Source organism: Pseudophryne corroboree, chromosome 9, assembly GCF_028390025.1.
Source record: "Pseudophryne corroboree isolate aPseCor3 chromosome 9, aPseCor3.hap2, whole genome shotgun sequence".
NCBI classification, from domain to species: domain Eukaryota; kingdom Metazoa; phylum Chordata; class Amphibia; order Anura; family Myobatrachidae; genus Pseudophryne; species Pseudophryne corroboree.
This window is the reverse complement of record NC_086452.1, coordinates 449,742,939-449,758,655: the sequence shown is the minus strand read 5'-3', so window position 1 is coordinate 449,758,655 and position 15,717 is coordinate 449,742,939. Positions and strand designations below refer to the sequence as shown.

At 50.2% G+C, this 15,717-nt stretch overlaps 1 protein-coding gene across 4 annotated transcripts in view; it reads left to right on the top strand.

The window, feature by feature from the left end:
* The first annotated feature begins 886 nt into the window (after nt 1-886).
* Nucleotides 887-15,717, top strand: part of ABTB1 (ankyrin repeat and BTB domain containing 1) — a 41,617-nt gene continuing 26,786 nt past the window's right edge. For 2 of the 4 annotated variants that reach the window (XM_063941182.1, XM_063941180.1), the window contains exons 1-6: nt 915-1,128; nt 4,275-4,337; nt 5,055-5,110; nt 5,668-5,812; nt 7,412-7,571; nt 15,640-15,685. In XM_063941182.1, the coding sequence (XP_063797252.1) occupies nt 1,073-1,128; nt 4,275-4,337; nt 5,055-5,110; nt 5,668-5,812; nt 7,412-7,571; nt 15,640-15,685 (526 nt within the window). In that variant the 5' untranslated portion in view covers nt 915-1,072. The other 2 variants (XM_063941183.1, XM_063941181.1) reach the window with 2 other exon arrangements.

Here is a 15,717-nt window from a genome sequence, read left to right as displayed (position 1 = left end):
TGGAGATAACACATAATGTGACATGTTAGAGGTGACATGTTGGAGATAACACATAATGACATGTTAGAGGTGACACATGATGTGACATGTTATGAGGTGACACATGTGATATTATATTAGGCGGTGACACATGATGTGACATGTTGGGAGATGACACATGATGTGACATGTTGGAGATAACACATAATGTGACATGTTAGAGGTGACACATGATGTGACATGTTATGAGGTGACATGTGATATTAGGAGGTGACACATGATGTGACATGTTAGAGGTGACATAATGTGACATGTTAGAGGTGACACATGATGTGACATGTTATGAGGTGACACGTGATATTAGGAGGTGACACATGATGTGACATGTTAGAGGTGACACATGATGTGACATGTTATGAGGTGACACGTGATATTAGGAGGTGAAACATGATGTGACATGTTAGAGGTGACACATGATGTGACATGTTATGAGGTGACGTGATATTAGGAGGTGACACATGAAGTGACATGTTATGAGGTGACACGTGATATTAGGAGGTGACACATGATGTGACATGTTATGAGGTGACACATGATGTGACATGTTATGAGGTGACACGTGATATTAGGAGGTGACACATGATGTGACATGTTAGGAGGTGACACATGATGTGACAATGACATGTTTACACGGTACAGCTCCAGCACCGGGGGGCGTGGCCTGGGCACGTATTCCTACCTAGTACAGAAAAGGCTCGGGTGGAGGCGTTACCAACAGGATATGGGCGGAGTCTTTAGTGTGCTAGGCTGGTGCTGCGCGGCATTGATAGGATCTCCCGCTGTGGTAGGCGTGTCTTGGGTGGGAGCATCGCATTAGCGGCTGCGGCGATTGGCTCTCCGGTGAAGGGGGCGGGGATAAACTTGGCAGTGTAAGGCCGGCGCTCAGCTGTTCTGTGTATCCGCTCTGTGCACCGTCTATCTGGGCCTCCGTTCTGTGTCCGACCGCTGCCCTCTCCCGGTGCTTCCGCTCGCTGCGCTACGAACCCGCCGGGTCAATGAGCCACTCGCTCCGCCCAGCGCCGGGCCCGGGCCGATGGACACTAACGACTTGTTCAGCAGCTGCAGAAAGGGCGACATCTTCCGAGTGCGGTTAGTGAGCGGCCTGCGGGGGGGAGGGGGTGCACCTCCGGGGGGACATCTACCACAGTGCGGGGTGGGGGCGGGGGCTGCAACCCCAGGGGGGATATATCTACCACAGTGCAGTGGTGCACCTCCGGGGGGACATCTACCCCAATGCAGTGGATAGGATCTGCACCTCCAGGGGGACAGTTACCCCCAATGCTGGTGGCGGGGGCTGCAGCAGCACCAGGGAATCAGTTACCCCAATGCGGGGGCAGTAGCAGCACTAGGAGTTGCAGTTACCCCAATTGCACCTCCAGGGGGATAGTTACCCCGGTGTAGGTAGTGGTATCCGCTGCACTTCCTGGGGGCCAGTTACCCCACTGTGCGTAGTGGTATCTGCGGCACTTCCTGGGGGCCAGTTACCCCAGTGTAGGGAGTGGTATCTGCGGCACTTCCCGGGGGCCAGTAGTGGTATCTGCGGCACTTCCTGGGGGCCAGTTACCCCGGTGTGGGGAGTGGTATCTGCGGCACTTCCTGGGGGCCAGTAGTGGTATCTGTGGCACTTCCTGGGGGCCAGTTACCCCAGTGTGGGGAGTGGTATCTGCGGCACTTCCTGGGGGCCAGTTACCCCAGTGTGGGGAGTGGTATCTGCGGCACTTCCTGGGGGCCAGTTACCCCAGTGTGGGGAGTGGTATCTGCGGCACTTCCTGGGGGCCAGTTACCCCAGTGTGGGGAGTGGTATCTGCGGCACTTCCTGGGGGCCAGTTACCCCAGTGTGGGGAGTGGTATCTGCGGCACTTCCTGGGGGCCAGTTACCCCAGTGTGGGGAGTGGTATCTGCGGCACTTCCTGGGGGCCAGTAGTGGTATCTGCGGCACTTCCTGGGGGCCAGTTACCCCGGTGTGGGGAGTGGTATCTGCTGCACTTCCTGGGGGCCAGTAGTGGTATCTGCGGCACTTCCTGGGGGCCAGTTACCCCAGTGTAGGGAGTGGTATCTGCGGCACTTCCTGGGGGCCAGTAGTGGTATCTGCGGCACTTCCTGGGGGCCAGTTACCCCAGTGTAGGGAGTGGTATCTGCGGCACTTCCTTGGGGCCAGTAGTGGTATCTGCGGCACTTCCTGGGGGCCAGTTACCCCGGTGTGGGGAGTGGTATCTGCGGCACTTCCTGGGGGCTAGTAGTGGTATCTGCGGCACTTCCTGGGGGCCAGTTACCCCAGTGTGAGGAGTGGTATCTGCGGCACTTCCTGGGGGCCAGTTACCCCAGTGTGGGGAGTGGTATCTGCGGCACTTCCTGGGGGCCAGTAGTGGTATCTGTGGCACTTCCTGGGGGCCAGTTACCCCGGTGTGGGTAGTGGTATCTGCGGCACTTCCTGGGGGGCAATTACACCGGTGTGGGTAGTGGTATCTGCGGCACTTCCTGGGGGATAGGTACCCCGGTGTGGGTAGTGGAATCTGCGGCACTTCCTTGGGGCCAGTTACACCGGTGTGGGGAGTGGTATCTGCGGCACTTCCTGGATGCCAGTTACCCCTTTGTGGGGAGTGGTATCTGCGGCACTTCCTGGGGGATAGGTACCCCGGTGTGGGTAGTGGTATCTGCAGCACTTCCTGGGGGATAGGTACCCCGGTGTGGGGAGTGGTATCTGCGGCACTTCCTGGGGGCCAGTTACACCGGTGTGGGGAGTGGTATCTGCAGCACTTCCTGGGGGCCAGTTACCCCACTGTGGGGAGTGGTATCTGCGGCACTTTCAGGGGCGGGCAGTTAGCCCAAGGCCTGGCATGCAGCATGGGGTGTCAGGACCTGTCTGGGGTGCATAGGAGACGCTCCTCAGTGTATGATCCCTGGGAATTACACCTGCGGGGCACAGGAGAGACCCACTAGGGCCAATTTCCAGAGTTACTTTTTGCTGGGGGCATAGAGATCAGCTGGGGCCAATTTCTGAAAGTTGTAATAGGACGGGTTCACGCTCACTGAAGGTGGATTGTGGGGATAACCTGTGGCCAGGGGTACGGGGTGTGTGATATACTCCTCTCTCGGTTACTTGCCCCCGGCCTCCTCTATCAACTGATGACACCTTAATCTCCCTTTCCGCCTCCTCGCCCTTGTGTCCGGCTGCCTCTCCGCCTCTCCACTTGGATGATTGGACAACAGACCCTCCAACATGACCCATTCCATCAGGTACCCAGGGCCGGATCTAGGGGGGGGCGAAGGGGGCGACCGCCCCCCCTAACAGTCTTAGCCACGCCCACTTTTGAGCAGAAGAGAGCTCTCCGGGGAGAGCATGAGGCAGAACGATGTGCTGCAGCTTATACCACAGCAGCACAGAGGAGCCAGGAGAGCAAGGGTTACAGAGCATTTGCCCCTCACTTGCTGGTGTGTGGGTACTAGGGCTAATAAATACAATTACCCCATAGCACAGTCACATGTACATAGAACAATCACAAAGCTCTATCTCAGTCTCACTCAAAAAGTTCAGTCAGAATTGAGAGAGGAGGAGTTAGGATTGCAGATGGGAGGAGTTGGGACTGTAGAGGGAGGAGTCAAGATTAAACAGTAAACCTAAAGAAAAGTCTAGATCCGTCCCTGCAGGTACCCAAGGCTCTGCTCCTGGACTTCCCTATGATTGCCGTCCCCTGTGATGGTCCAGTTAATGGATAAGAAAGGTGTTTCGGCACAGGTGACGGCAATCATAAATTAAGAGGCAAGTCCAGGAGCAGAGCATTGTGTACCTGATGGAAGGGGTCATGTTAAGAATGTCTGGGGGAGTTACTACCTCAATCTCAATGTAAACAACATGGAGTCATTCACCTGTCCATGCCCACCGTCACGCTCCATCCCATTGCTTTCACAGTTCCAAGATCTCCATGTGCGTTGCCTAGAGGTCAATAATGACCTTGTGCAATTCGGTAGCAGTCACCTTTGCTTTTGTTCTGCTACCCCCTGCTGTTAGTCCTAAATGTAGCGTCATGAGTAGTCTTCCTCTTCTGCCTTTGCTCGTCTCCTCTGCCTCACCGCAAAGCTCTCCATTGATGCTCCATTCCCCCTACAATACATGTCAGGCTGCTTACCCACCACTGTACAGCGCTACAGCACCCCGCTTCTCTTGCGTTTGGAAAGCCTATGTTGCTGTAGGCCGTATTTGGCGGTGTCTGCAATATCTTTTTCTTTCTCCTCAGGTATCTTGTGGAGCAGAGAGACGTGGAACTGAATGTGCGTGACAAGTGGGACAGTACGCCCTTGTAAGTTTCATCACAAAAATCCTGGTGGGCCAGATGCAAAATGAACCTCAGTATATCATACCCCAAACAGTATGAAATTCTCAATGACCATAGTTCTTCCGGTGGGTCTGGGGGACTTCTCCCATGCACATAGAGCTGTGGGAAAGCCAAGTGTACTCACCTGGCACTCTCCTCTCTTAAGGGGAAATTTACTAAAGCTTCTAAAACAGAGAATTTGTGATGTTGCCCATAGCAACCAATCTGATGCTGTCTCATTTTCTAAAGGCAATAGAGAAATGATAGAATCGGGTTGGTTGCTATGGGCAACATCACAAATTCCCTGTTTTAGAAGCTTTAGTAAATGTACCCCTTACTTCAGGTACTCACCGTAACGACTTACCCATACACTTACCCCTCAGCCGCTCAATGTGTCGGCCCTGTTATCCAGCTGGGGGGGGGGGGGGGGGGTGCATTTGAATTTGATGAACAGGCAGATGTCTGATTGTGAGTAAGAAGCCGTTTGCTTCCGAGATCATCGGCACCGGGCGAGCCCCGTGTCAGTCCAGGCCCAGTATATTAGTGGGCGTGTCAAGAACAAATTGCCCCTTGTACTGTACGGAGATGTTTGTTGCATTATGCTATTGCATTAGTAAATGAACCATTGTTTATGGATCGCTGACTGACTTTGCTGACTGCGTTGTCCCCTTTCAGAAATCTGTTTTCTTCCTTTTCTCCAAGATATTATGCCTGTCTGTGTGGACACGAGGAACTTGTGCGGTACCTTTTATCCAATGGTAAGCAAGTTTGCATAGAAGGAAGCGCACCTGTCGCCTTCACATGCAGCGGAGGCGCCCATTGTGTACTACAGTATGTATCGTGGGTATATTTTATCTGCTCAAAGAGCTCCCAACTGAGGCCCAGTGTTCATGACTCACTAGGAGCCTCAGACGGGTTCACTACGATATGCCGGCGGTCGGGCTCCCGGCGACCAGCATACCGGCGCCGGGAGCCCGACCGCCGACTTACCGACAGTGTGGCGAGCGCAAATGAGCCCTTTGCGGGCTCGCCACGCTACGGGCACGGTGGCGCGCTACACGCGCCACACTATTTTATTCTCCCTCCAGGGGGGGGTCGTGGACCCACAAGAGGGAGAATAAGTGTCGGTATGCCGGCTGTCGGGCTCCCGGCGCCGGTATGCTGGTCGCCGGGAGCCCGTCCGCCGGCATACTGAAGACCACCCGCCCCAGACTGTAGTCACTGACTGGCTGCCTTCTGCCCCCTCTTCCCCCCCCCCCCGTGGTGTGTCGCGGACAGGACACTTTCACAAACGGTCTTGTTTCCTCCCGCTTAGGTGCTAGGTGTGAAGTGAACACGTTTGATGGCGAGCGCTGTTTATATGGCGCACTGAGCGACACTATCCGCAGAGTGCTGAAGGAATACAAGCAGATCACGGCTAAGTGCATGCAGAGAGATTACTATGACGACTTCCTGCAGAGGTAATTGGGTATTTTGTGGACGTCACTCTTTCATTTATTGTCTTTTCCCTTTCCACACGTTGAGTATGTTGCCACAGGCCAACATTAGTGTCATGGCGTTTAAACGTTTCAGAGCAGCACACGTATATAATACATGTCACTGCTCCCGGATAGTTGGACGTTATGCTGTGTTCCCCCTCGTACTCCCGTGTGAACACCCGCAAGGCGAGTGATGCTGCTATCCTTATCACTGAAGTGAGCTTGGGTCATCCTCTTGCAGTGAGTAAAGCTGAGTACACACTAAGCAATATATCGTCTTATATATGATGTATTATGCGCATCGTATAGTGTGTGCCCACAATTGCGCGTTCACGGCGGTCGTTCATTGCATCGTCACATCAGATGTGCTGCGCGTTTGATGGGACAATGTAATGACAGTATGCAGTTACATGCATGCTGTGATGACACGTTGTGCCATTGTACAGCATGCGTAGTGTATCGTTACATCATGTCGCACCATCGGTTGGCGCACGTTGTGTCTACCCAGCTTAAGAGTCTCTCCACTTGTTCCAGTGATGACAACAGTGTCATTGTTATTAACCTGGAGAAGGCATAAGGAAGTGATAAACCAGTGATATGTGCAAGGTGATAAAGCCACCAGCCAATCAGCTCCAATATGGAAATTAACAGTTAGGATCTGATTGGCTGCTGCCTTTATCACCTTGCACATATCACTGGTTTATCACTTCCTTATGCCTTCTCCAGGTTAATACATCTGCCCCTGTGTTCCTATTTAGGGACTCTGGCTAATTCAGTAAGGGTTGCAAAAGCGATCCTTCCTGCATTTAGGTGATGTTTGAGTCCTGCGTGACAAGCAGAGGCATTCGCGGTGAGGGGCGGGGGCCTGTGCCTCTGTTTTCCGACAGTGGCAAGGCCAAGGACTGCGTCGCGAGAAGCAGTTACCTTGGCCCCGCAAGCCGCACTGCGACGGCAAGGCTGAGTAATCTGAAGCTTACTCAGCCTGCCGTCGCAGATGAATATCGCGACCCATGGTTGCGAGCAGCTTTGCGTTTCCAATCCTTACTAAATCAGGCCCTCTCTCCCTGCTTCTGACCTCCAAACTAAACTTGACACACCTACCTGGCACAGTCAGAGCTGCACCCCTGTGTGGAGGGGGAAGCAGGCAGTTTGGACGCCTTCCCACTCCTAGAGGATGAACCTTCTGGTCTCTTGATCTGGTCCCATGACCCAGGAGAGTATTGCTGAGGGCCTGCTATATATTACATAGCAAATAGTTGTGTCTTTCAACCTAAAAGATAAATAAAGATCAAGAAAAAAAACAATAGACACATTAATGTAGACTATAATATTATAAGTGATGCAGTTTGTAACCCATACGCGTAACGCTACAGGCTTATGTTTTCATCAGGGTACTGAAATTCTGAAAAAACAACAACTGCTGTCTAGATATTCCTGACCTGTAACCTGTTTGTGCAGTGACGTCGTACATATATGTACATGAACGGCTGTTTTTGTATTCGTGTTATTTTGGGGGTGGGTGGGAGGAGAACGCATACAAGAAAATGATGTGCTTATAGTCTCTCTTCCATGGCTCTGCAGGCTCCTGGAGCAGGGCTCCTACAGCGACACCACATTCCTTGTCCACGGGGAGTCCTTCTGCGCCCACCGCTGTGTCCTCAGCGCTCGCAGCCCATACTTTGCCGAAATGTTTGAGACCAAGTGGAAGGGGAAAAAAATGATTGCTCTGAAGCACCCGCTGGTAAGATGGGACATACCGAAAAAAGTAGAGATCTATATATTCCATTTCTTGTTTGGTTATTTCTACTTTCTCTATACGTGACTGTCTTATAGCCTGTGGCTATAATATTTGTATTATACTTTATATAGTACTGACATTCTGATGCACTGTGCAGTCGCATCATTTGTTCATCTGTCCTTCATCAGGGCTGTCTGGCAAAACAATGCACAGGGTTCCTAAAACACCCATTCACAGGAACCAATGAAAAAAAAAAAATCCTAACATGCTCCTCATGCAGTACTGTGCGATCTCTCCACAAGCTCCCATACCTTGAATGGCTGTCAGCACTCTGATTGGTGAATAGCTCTAGCCATTCACTGTCTGTCTGGCTGCAGGCTGTCTGTCTGGCCGCTCTGATCGTGTGACCACCATCTGGCCCTGCTCGAAGACCCCTAGTGTGGGGCCCCGGACAGCTGCCCAGTGTGCCTGTACATTAAGGTTTATCTGCTCTCCATGGGATTACACCTAAACTGTATGGGATTGTGTGCTGCTTGCATACTGTTATGGGCCCCACACACTGGCAGATAACACTGAACGATATGAACGTTCTCGTTCATTAATGAATGAGAACTCATTTATATCGTTCAGTGTGTATGCACCGAACGATGCACGGCCCTGCGCACTTTCATCGTTTGTGCCGGGTCGTCCATACATGCAAGCCAATATGGACACTCTCGTCCATATTAACATGCAATGCTGTGGAGCCGGGTGACGGGGGGGTGTGAAGAAACTTCACTCCCCTCGTCAACTCCCCACCGCCGCCGGGTCGCCCGCCAGCTGTATCGGCCGTCGGGCAGCTCGGCGGCGGGTCGACAAGTGTGTAGGGCCCATTATTCTCTTATGCATAACTATAATAAGTAATATAATATCCTAGTACACAAAACTACCGTCACTTGTTGGGGTGTTTCACTTTTTTGCATGCACCGTGGGAATATTAAAATATTTTGTTTGTGCATTCACGTGCAAATAGGATTTGTTTGTATGACTAACGAGAAAAAGTTCTCCATGGGAGCTGCAACTCCAGAAATACAGTTAAAAGCCACGGTCTCTTTGTTACAACTTTATCGTCATAACCAACAGAGGGGATATAGACTGTCGCAACGGGTGTGATCAGTAGAGTTGCGTTGATCAAAGAATTATCTTAGCCGTACTTATTGTTATCTCCACAATTATCCAGGTCCTGGACCAAGTGCCCATTCCTACGGAACATAGCTGATGGAGGACACAGCCCAACAAAAAATATATTTGTTTAGTTATCGGGGATATATGAAGTTATTTAGGGTATTTTGGGGTTGCTGAATTCAAAAATGAAAGGTGTGGTTTTTTTTGGTTTTTTTTTTTCCGATTTGGCTCTAGTTCTTGAGACGATCGATACCCTCAAGTAATAGGGAAATTAGCCATAACACGTGCATATGGGAATCTACCAGAACATTCTAGAAGGTGAGATAGATGAATATTCGAGAGCCTTGGTTCTCAAACTCATGGGCCTGTTTAGTAAGCCTTGGAGAGAGAGTACCAACCAATCAGCTCCTAACTGCCATGTTACAGGCTGTGTTTGAAATATGACAGTTAAGAGCTGTTTGGTTGGCACTTTATCTCCGTCCACTTATCGTCCAAGGCTTAGTAAATTGAACCCACACAGGTTACGTTTTCCAGGTCACCCGGCAGGTGCACTGTGTGTCACCAACTGTCACAATTTAAAGATCCACAGGTGACCTGGAAAACATGACCTGCGTGGGGTCCTGAGGTCTGAGTTTGAGAACCTGTGTTATAGAACATCCGCCTTCTCTATGTAAGTGATTGGCCACTGGCAGTTGAGCGGTTTGCAATGTCTTTTGTGTGTTTCTTGTCCGTTTATCTGAAAAAGATTAGAGCCAATCCAGAAAAACGGATGTCCTCCTCTGAATCAGTCACAAAGTTACCCCAAAATTGCTCTATAATTGGCAATAAAATGAGTCTTGATCAGTGTAATAATAAGAATTTACTTACCGATAATTCTATTTCTCATAGTCCGTAGTGGATGCTGGGAACTCCGTAAGGACCATGGGGAATAGCGGCTCCGCAGGAGACTGGGCACAAAAAGTAAAAGCTTTAGACTAGCTGGTGTGCACTGGCTCCTCCCCCTATGACCCTCCTCCAAGCCTCAGTTAAGATACTGTGCCTGGACGAGCGTACATAATAAGGAAGGATCTTGAATCCCGGGTAAGACTCATACCAGCCACACCAATCACACCATACAACTCGTGATCTGAACCCAGTTAACAGTATGATAACCGTAGGAGCCTCTGAAAAGATGGCTACCAACAATAAACAACCCGATTTGTTTGTAACAATAACTATATACAAGTATTGCAGACAATCCGCACTTGGGATGGGCGCCCAGCATCCACTACGGACTATGAGAAATAGAATTATCGGTAAGTAAATTCTTATTTTCTCTGACGTCCTAGTGGATGCTGGGAACTCCGTAAGGACCATGGGGATTATACCAAAGCTCCCAAACGGGTGGGAGAGTGCGGATGACTCTGCAGCACCGAATGAGAGAACTCCAGGTCCTCCTCAGCCAGGGTATCAAATTTGTAGAATTTAGCAAACGTGTTTGCCCCTGACCAAGTAGCTGCTCGGCAAAGTTGTAAAGCCGAGACCCCTCGGGCAGCCGCCCAAGATGAGCCCACCTTCCTTGTGGAATGGGCTTTTACAGATTTTGGCTGTGGCAGGCCTGCCACAGAATGTGCAAGTTGAATTGTACTACAAATCCAACGAGCAATCGTCTGCTTAGAAGCAGGAGCACCCAGCTTGTTGGGTGCATACAGTATAAACAGCGAGTCAGATTTTCTGACTCCAGCCGTCCTGGAAACATATATTTTCAGGGCCCTGACTACGTCCAGCAACTTGGAGTGCTCCAAGTCCCTAGTAGCCACAGGTACCACAATAGGTTGATTCATGTGAAACGCTGAAACCACCTTAGGGAGAAATTGAGGACGAGTCCTCAATTCCGCCCTATCCGAATGAAATATCAGGTAAGGGCTTTTATAGGATAAAGCCGCCAATTCTGATATGCGCCTGGCTGAAGCCAGGGCTAACAGCATTACCACTTTCCATGTGAGATATTTCAAATCCACTGTGGCAAGTGGTTCAAACCAATGTGATTTTAGGAACCCTAAAACTACATTGAGATCCCAAGGTGCCACTGGAGGCACAAAAGGAGGCTGTATATGCAGTACCCCTTTGACAAACGTCTGAACTTCAGGCACTGAAGCCAGTTCTTTCTGCAAGAAGATCGACAGGGCCGAAATTTGAACCTTAATGGATCCTAATTTTAGGCCCATAGACAATCCTGCTTGCAGGAAATGTAGGAAACGACCCAGTTGAAATTCCTCCGTAGGGGCCTTCTTGGCCTCACACCACGCAACATATTTTCGCCAAATGCGATGATAATGTTTTGCAGTTACATCCTTCCTGGCCTTGATCAGGGTAGGGATGACTTCATCTGGAATGCCTTTTTCCTTCAGGATCCGGCGTTCAACCGCCATGCCGTCAAACGCAGCCGCGGTAAGTCTTGGAACAGACAAGGTCCCTGCTGGAGCAGGTCCTTCCTTAGAAGTAGAGGCCACGGGTCCTCCGTGAGCATCTCTTGCAGCTCCGGGTACCAAGTTCTTCTTGGCCAATCCGGAGCCACGAGTATCGTTCTTACTCCTCTCCTTCTTATGATTCTCAGTACTTTTGGTATGAGAGGAAGAGGAGGGAACACATATACCGACTGGAACACCCACGGAGTTACCAGAGCGTCCACCGCTATTGCCTGAGGGTCCCTTGACCTGGCGCAATATCTGTCCAGTTTCTTGTTGAGACGGGACGCCATCATGTCCACCTTTGGTTTTTCCCAACGGTTTACAATCACTTGGAAGACTTCTGGATGAAGTCCACACTCCCCCGGGTGGAGGTCGTGTCTGCTGAGGAAGTCTGCTTCCCAGTTGTCCACTCCCGGAATGAACACTGCTGACAGTGCTATCACATGATTTTCCGCCCAGCGGAGAATCCTTGCAGCTTCTGCCATTGCCCTCCTGCTTCTTGTGCCGCCCTGTCTGTTTACGTGGGCGACAGCCGTGATGTTGTCCGACTGGATCAATACCGGTTGACCCTGAAGCAGAGGCCTTGCTTGACTTAGGGCACTGATGCACTGACACTTGTCCTTGTTTTAGGAGGTTCCTGACTAGCTCGGATAACTCCCTGGCCTTCTCCTCCGGGAGAAACACCTTTTTCTGGACTGTGTCCAGAATCATCCCTAGGAACAGTAGACGTGTTGTTGGAATCAGCTGTGATTTTGGGATATTTAGAATCCACCCGTGCTGACGTAGCACTACCCGAGATAGTGCTACTCCGACCTCTAACTGTTCCCTGGACCTTGCCCTTATCAGGAGATCGTCCAAGTAAGGGATAATTAATACGCCTTTTCTTCGAAGAAGAATCATCATTTCGGCCATTACTTTGGTAAAGACCCGTGGTGCCGTGGACAATCCAAACGGCAGCGTCTGAAACTGATAATGACAGTTTTGTATCACAAACCTGAGGTACCCTTGGTGAGAAGGGTAGATTGGGACATGGAGATAAGCATCCTTGATGTCTAGAGATACCATATAGTCCCCTTCTTCCAGGTTCGCTATCACTGCTCTGAGTGACTCCATCTTGAATTTGAACCTTTTTATGTAAGTGTTCAAAGATTTTAGATTTAAAATTGGTCTCACCGAGCCGTCCGGCTTCGGTACCACAAACAGCGTGGAATAATACCCCTTTCCCTGTTGTAGGAGGGGTACCTTGATTATCACCTGCTGGGAATACAGCTTGTGAATAGCTTCCAATACTGCCTCCCTGTCGGAGGGAGACGTTGGTAGAGCAGACTTCAGGAACCGGCGAGGGGGAGACGTCTCGAATTCCAATTTGTACCCCTGTGATACTACCTGCAGGATCCAGGGGTCCACTTGCGAGTGAGCCCACTGCACGCTGAAATTCTTGAGACGGCCCCCCACCGTGCCCGAGTCTGCTTGCAGAGCCCCAGCGTCATGCTGAGGACTTGGCAGAAGCGGGGGAGGGCTTCTGCTCCTGGGAAGAGGCTGCATGGTGCAGTCTTTTTCCCCTTCCTCTGCCCCGGGGCAGGAACGAGCGGCCTTTTTCCCTCTTGCCCTTATAGGGACGAAAGGACTGGGTTTGAAAAGACGGTGTCTTTTTCTGCTGAGAGGTGACCTGGGGTAAAAAGGTGGATTTTCCAGCCGTTGCTGTGGCCACCAGGTCCGATAGACCGACCCCAAATAACTCCTCCCCTTTATACGGCAATACTTCCATATGTCGTTTGGAATCCGCATCACCTGACCACTGTCGCGTCCATAACGTTCTTCTGGCAGAAATGGACATCGCACTTACTCTAGATGCCAGGGTGCAAATATCCCTCTGTGCATCTCGCATATATAGTAATGCATCCTTTAAATGCTCTATAGTTAATAATATACTGTCCCTATCCAGGGTATCAATATTTTCAGTCAGGGAATCCGACCAAGCCACTCCAGCGCTGCACATCCAGGCTGAGGCGATCGCTGGTCGCAGTATAACACCGGTATGTGTGTATATACCTTTTAAGATATTTTCCAGCCTTCTATCAGCTGGTTCCTTGAGAGTGGCCGTATCAGGAGACGGTAACGCCACTTGTTTTGATAAGCGTGTGAGCGCCTTATCTACCCTAGGGGGTGTTTCCCAACGTGCCCTAACCTCTGGCGGGAAAGGGTATAGTGCCAATAATTTATTAGAAATCAGCAGTTTTTTATCGGGGGAAACCCACGCTTTATCACACACCTCATTTAATTCATCTGACTCAGGAAAAACCACTGGTAGTTTTTTCACACCCCACATAATACCCTTTTTTGTGGTACTTGTAGTGTCAGAAATGTTCAATGCCTCCTTCATTGCCGTGATCATGTAACGTGTGGCCCTACTGGACATTACGTTTGTCTCGTCACCGTCGACACTGGATTCAGTATCCGTGTCAGGGTCGACCATCTGAGGTAACGGGCGTTTTAGCGCCCCTGACGGTGTCTGAGACGCCTGAACAGGCACTAATTGATTTGTCGGCTGTCTCATGTCGTCAACAGTTTTTTGCAAAGTACTGACATTGTCACGTAATTCTTTAATTACTACCATCCAGTCAGGTGTCGACTCCCTAGGGGGTGACATCACTAACACAGGCAATTGCTCTGCTTCCACATCATTTTCCTCCTCATACATGTCGACACAATCGTACCGACACCCAGCACACACACAGGGAATGCTCTGATAGAGGACAGGACCCCACTAGCCCTTTGGGGAGACAGAGGGAGAGTTTGCCAGCACACACCAGAGCGCTATATATATACAGGGATAACCTTATATAAGTGTTACTCCCTGTTATAGCTGCTGTATTTATATATTAGCTGCCAATAGTGCCCCCCTCTCTGTTTTTACCCTGTTTCTGTAGTGCAGGACTGCAGGGGAGAGTCAGGGAGCCGTCCTTCCAGCGGAGCTGTGAAAGAAAATGGCGCTTGTGTGCTGAGGAGAAAGGCTCCGCCCCCTTCACGGCGGCCTTTTCTCCCGCTTTTTTTCAGGAAACTGGCAGGGGATAAATGCATCCATATAGCCCAGGAGCTATGTGATGCATTTTTTTTTAGCCATATAAGGTTTTTATATAGTTTTTATTGCGTCTCAGGGCGCTCCCCCCCAGCGCCCTGCACCCTCAGTGACCGGAGTGTGAAGTGTGCTGAGAGCAATGGCGCACAGCTGCAGTGCTGTGCGCTACCTTATTTGAAGACAGGAACGTCTTCTGCCGCCGCTTTCTCCGGACCTCTTCGCTCTTCTGGCTCTGTAAGGGGGCCGGCGGCGCGGCTCCGGGACCCATCCAGGCTGAACCTGTGATCGTCCCTCTGGAGCTAATGTCCAGTAGCCAAGAAGCCCAATCCACTCTGCAGTCAGGTGAGTTCGCTTCTTCTCCCCTTAGTCCCACGATGCAGTGAGCCTGTTGCCAGCAGGACTCACTGAAAATAAAAAACCTATTTAAACTTTTACTTCTAAGCAGCTCAGGAGAGCCACCTAGCTTGCACCCTTCTCGTTCGGGCACAAAAATCTAACTGAGGCTTGGAGGAGGGTCATAGGGGGAGGAGCCAGTGCACACCAGCTAGTCTAAAGCTTTTACTTTTTGTGCCCAGTCTCCTGCGGAGCCGCTATTCCCCATGGTCCTTACGGAGTTCCCAGCATCCACTAGGACGTCAGAGAAAGGATTGTAACCTTATTCATTACTAAAAGATTCTGTTATGCCATGTGCTATTTAGTTGTCCGAGTATTCTTATTGCCAGTACACAGCTGGAGCTTCCGAGGTCTAGACAAATCTATACAGGAGCATTTGCTGTGGTCGAGTAGTAAGAGAGGCATGAGGCGTTTTGTGGCGGAGATGTCGCCTTTTCTTCGTGAGTTAAATTACGCTGTTCCCGCTCAGCCCACAAACCGGCTGCCTCCGCTGTGTACATAACGCGCCCACTTTAGATAAAACAAAATTTTAAAAAATACAGAGAATTTCTGCATTTGTTTGATTTTATTTGTTCTGCACATTTAGTGTTCGAGGCGGTTATGTTCATTTATCTGCAGCGCCTGGTCCTGAAGTTGTCTCCTTGTTGATTTTAACTTTGCAGCTTCTGATGGAACTTAGGGGGTAATTCAGAGTTGATCGCAGCAGCAAATTTGTTAGCAGTTGGGCAAAACTATGTGCACTGCAGGTGGGGCAGATATAACATTTTGCAGAGAGAGTTAGATTTAGGTGGGTTATTTTGTTTCTGTGCAGGGTAAATACTGGCTGCTTTTTTTTTTTTTTTACACTGCGATCAGATCTGAATTAGGCCCTTAGAACACTGCAAGTTTTCATGCTCGTTAATTGCTATTCAAGTCCTTGCAGCAATGTATGCTATTAATCTTGTGTTAGTCACTGACTGGTAAATGGCCATTTATCTCTCTGCAGATAAACCCAGCTGCCTTCGGCTCCATTCTTCAGTACCTATACACAGGTAAGTGTTCTAAGGAATTACAATGCCACAGT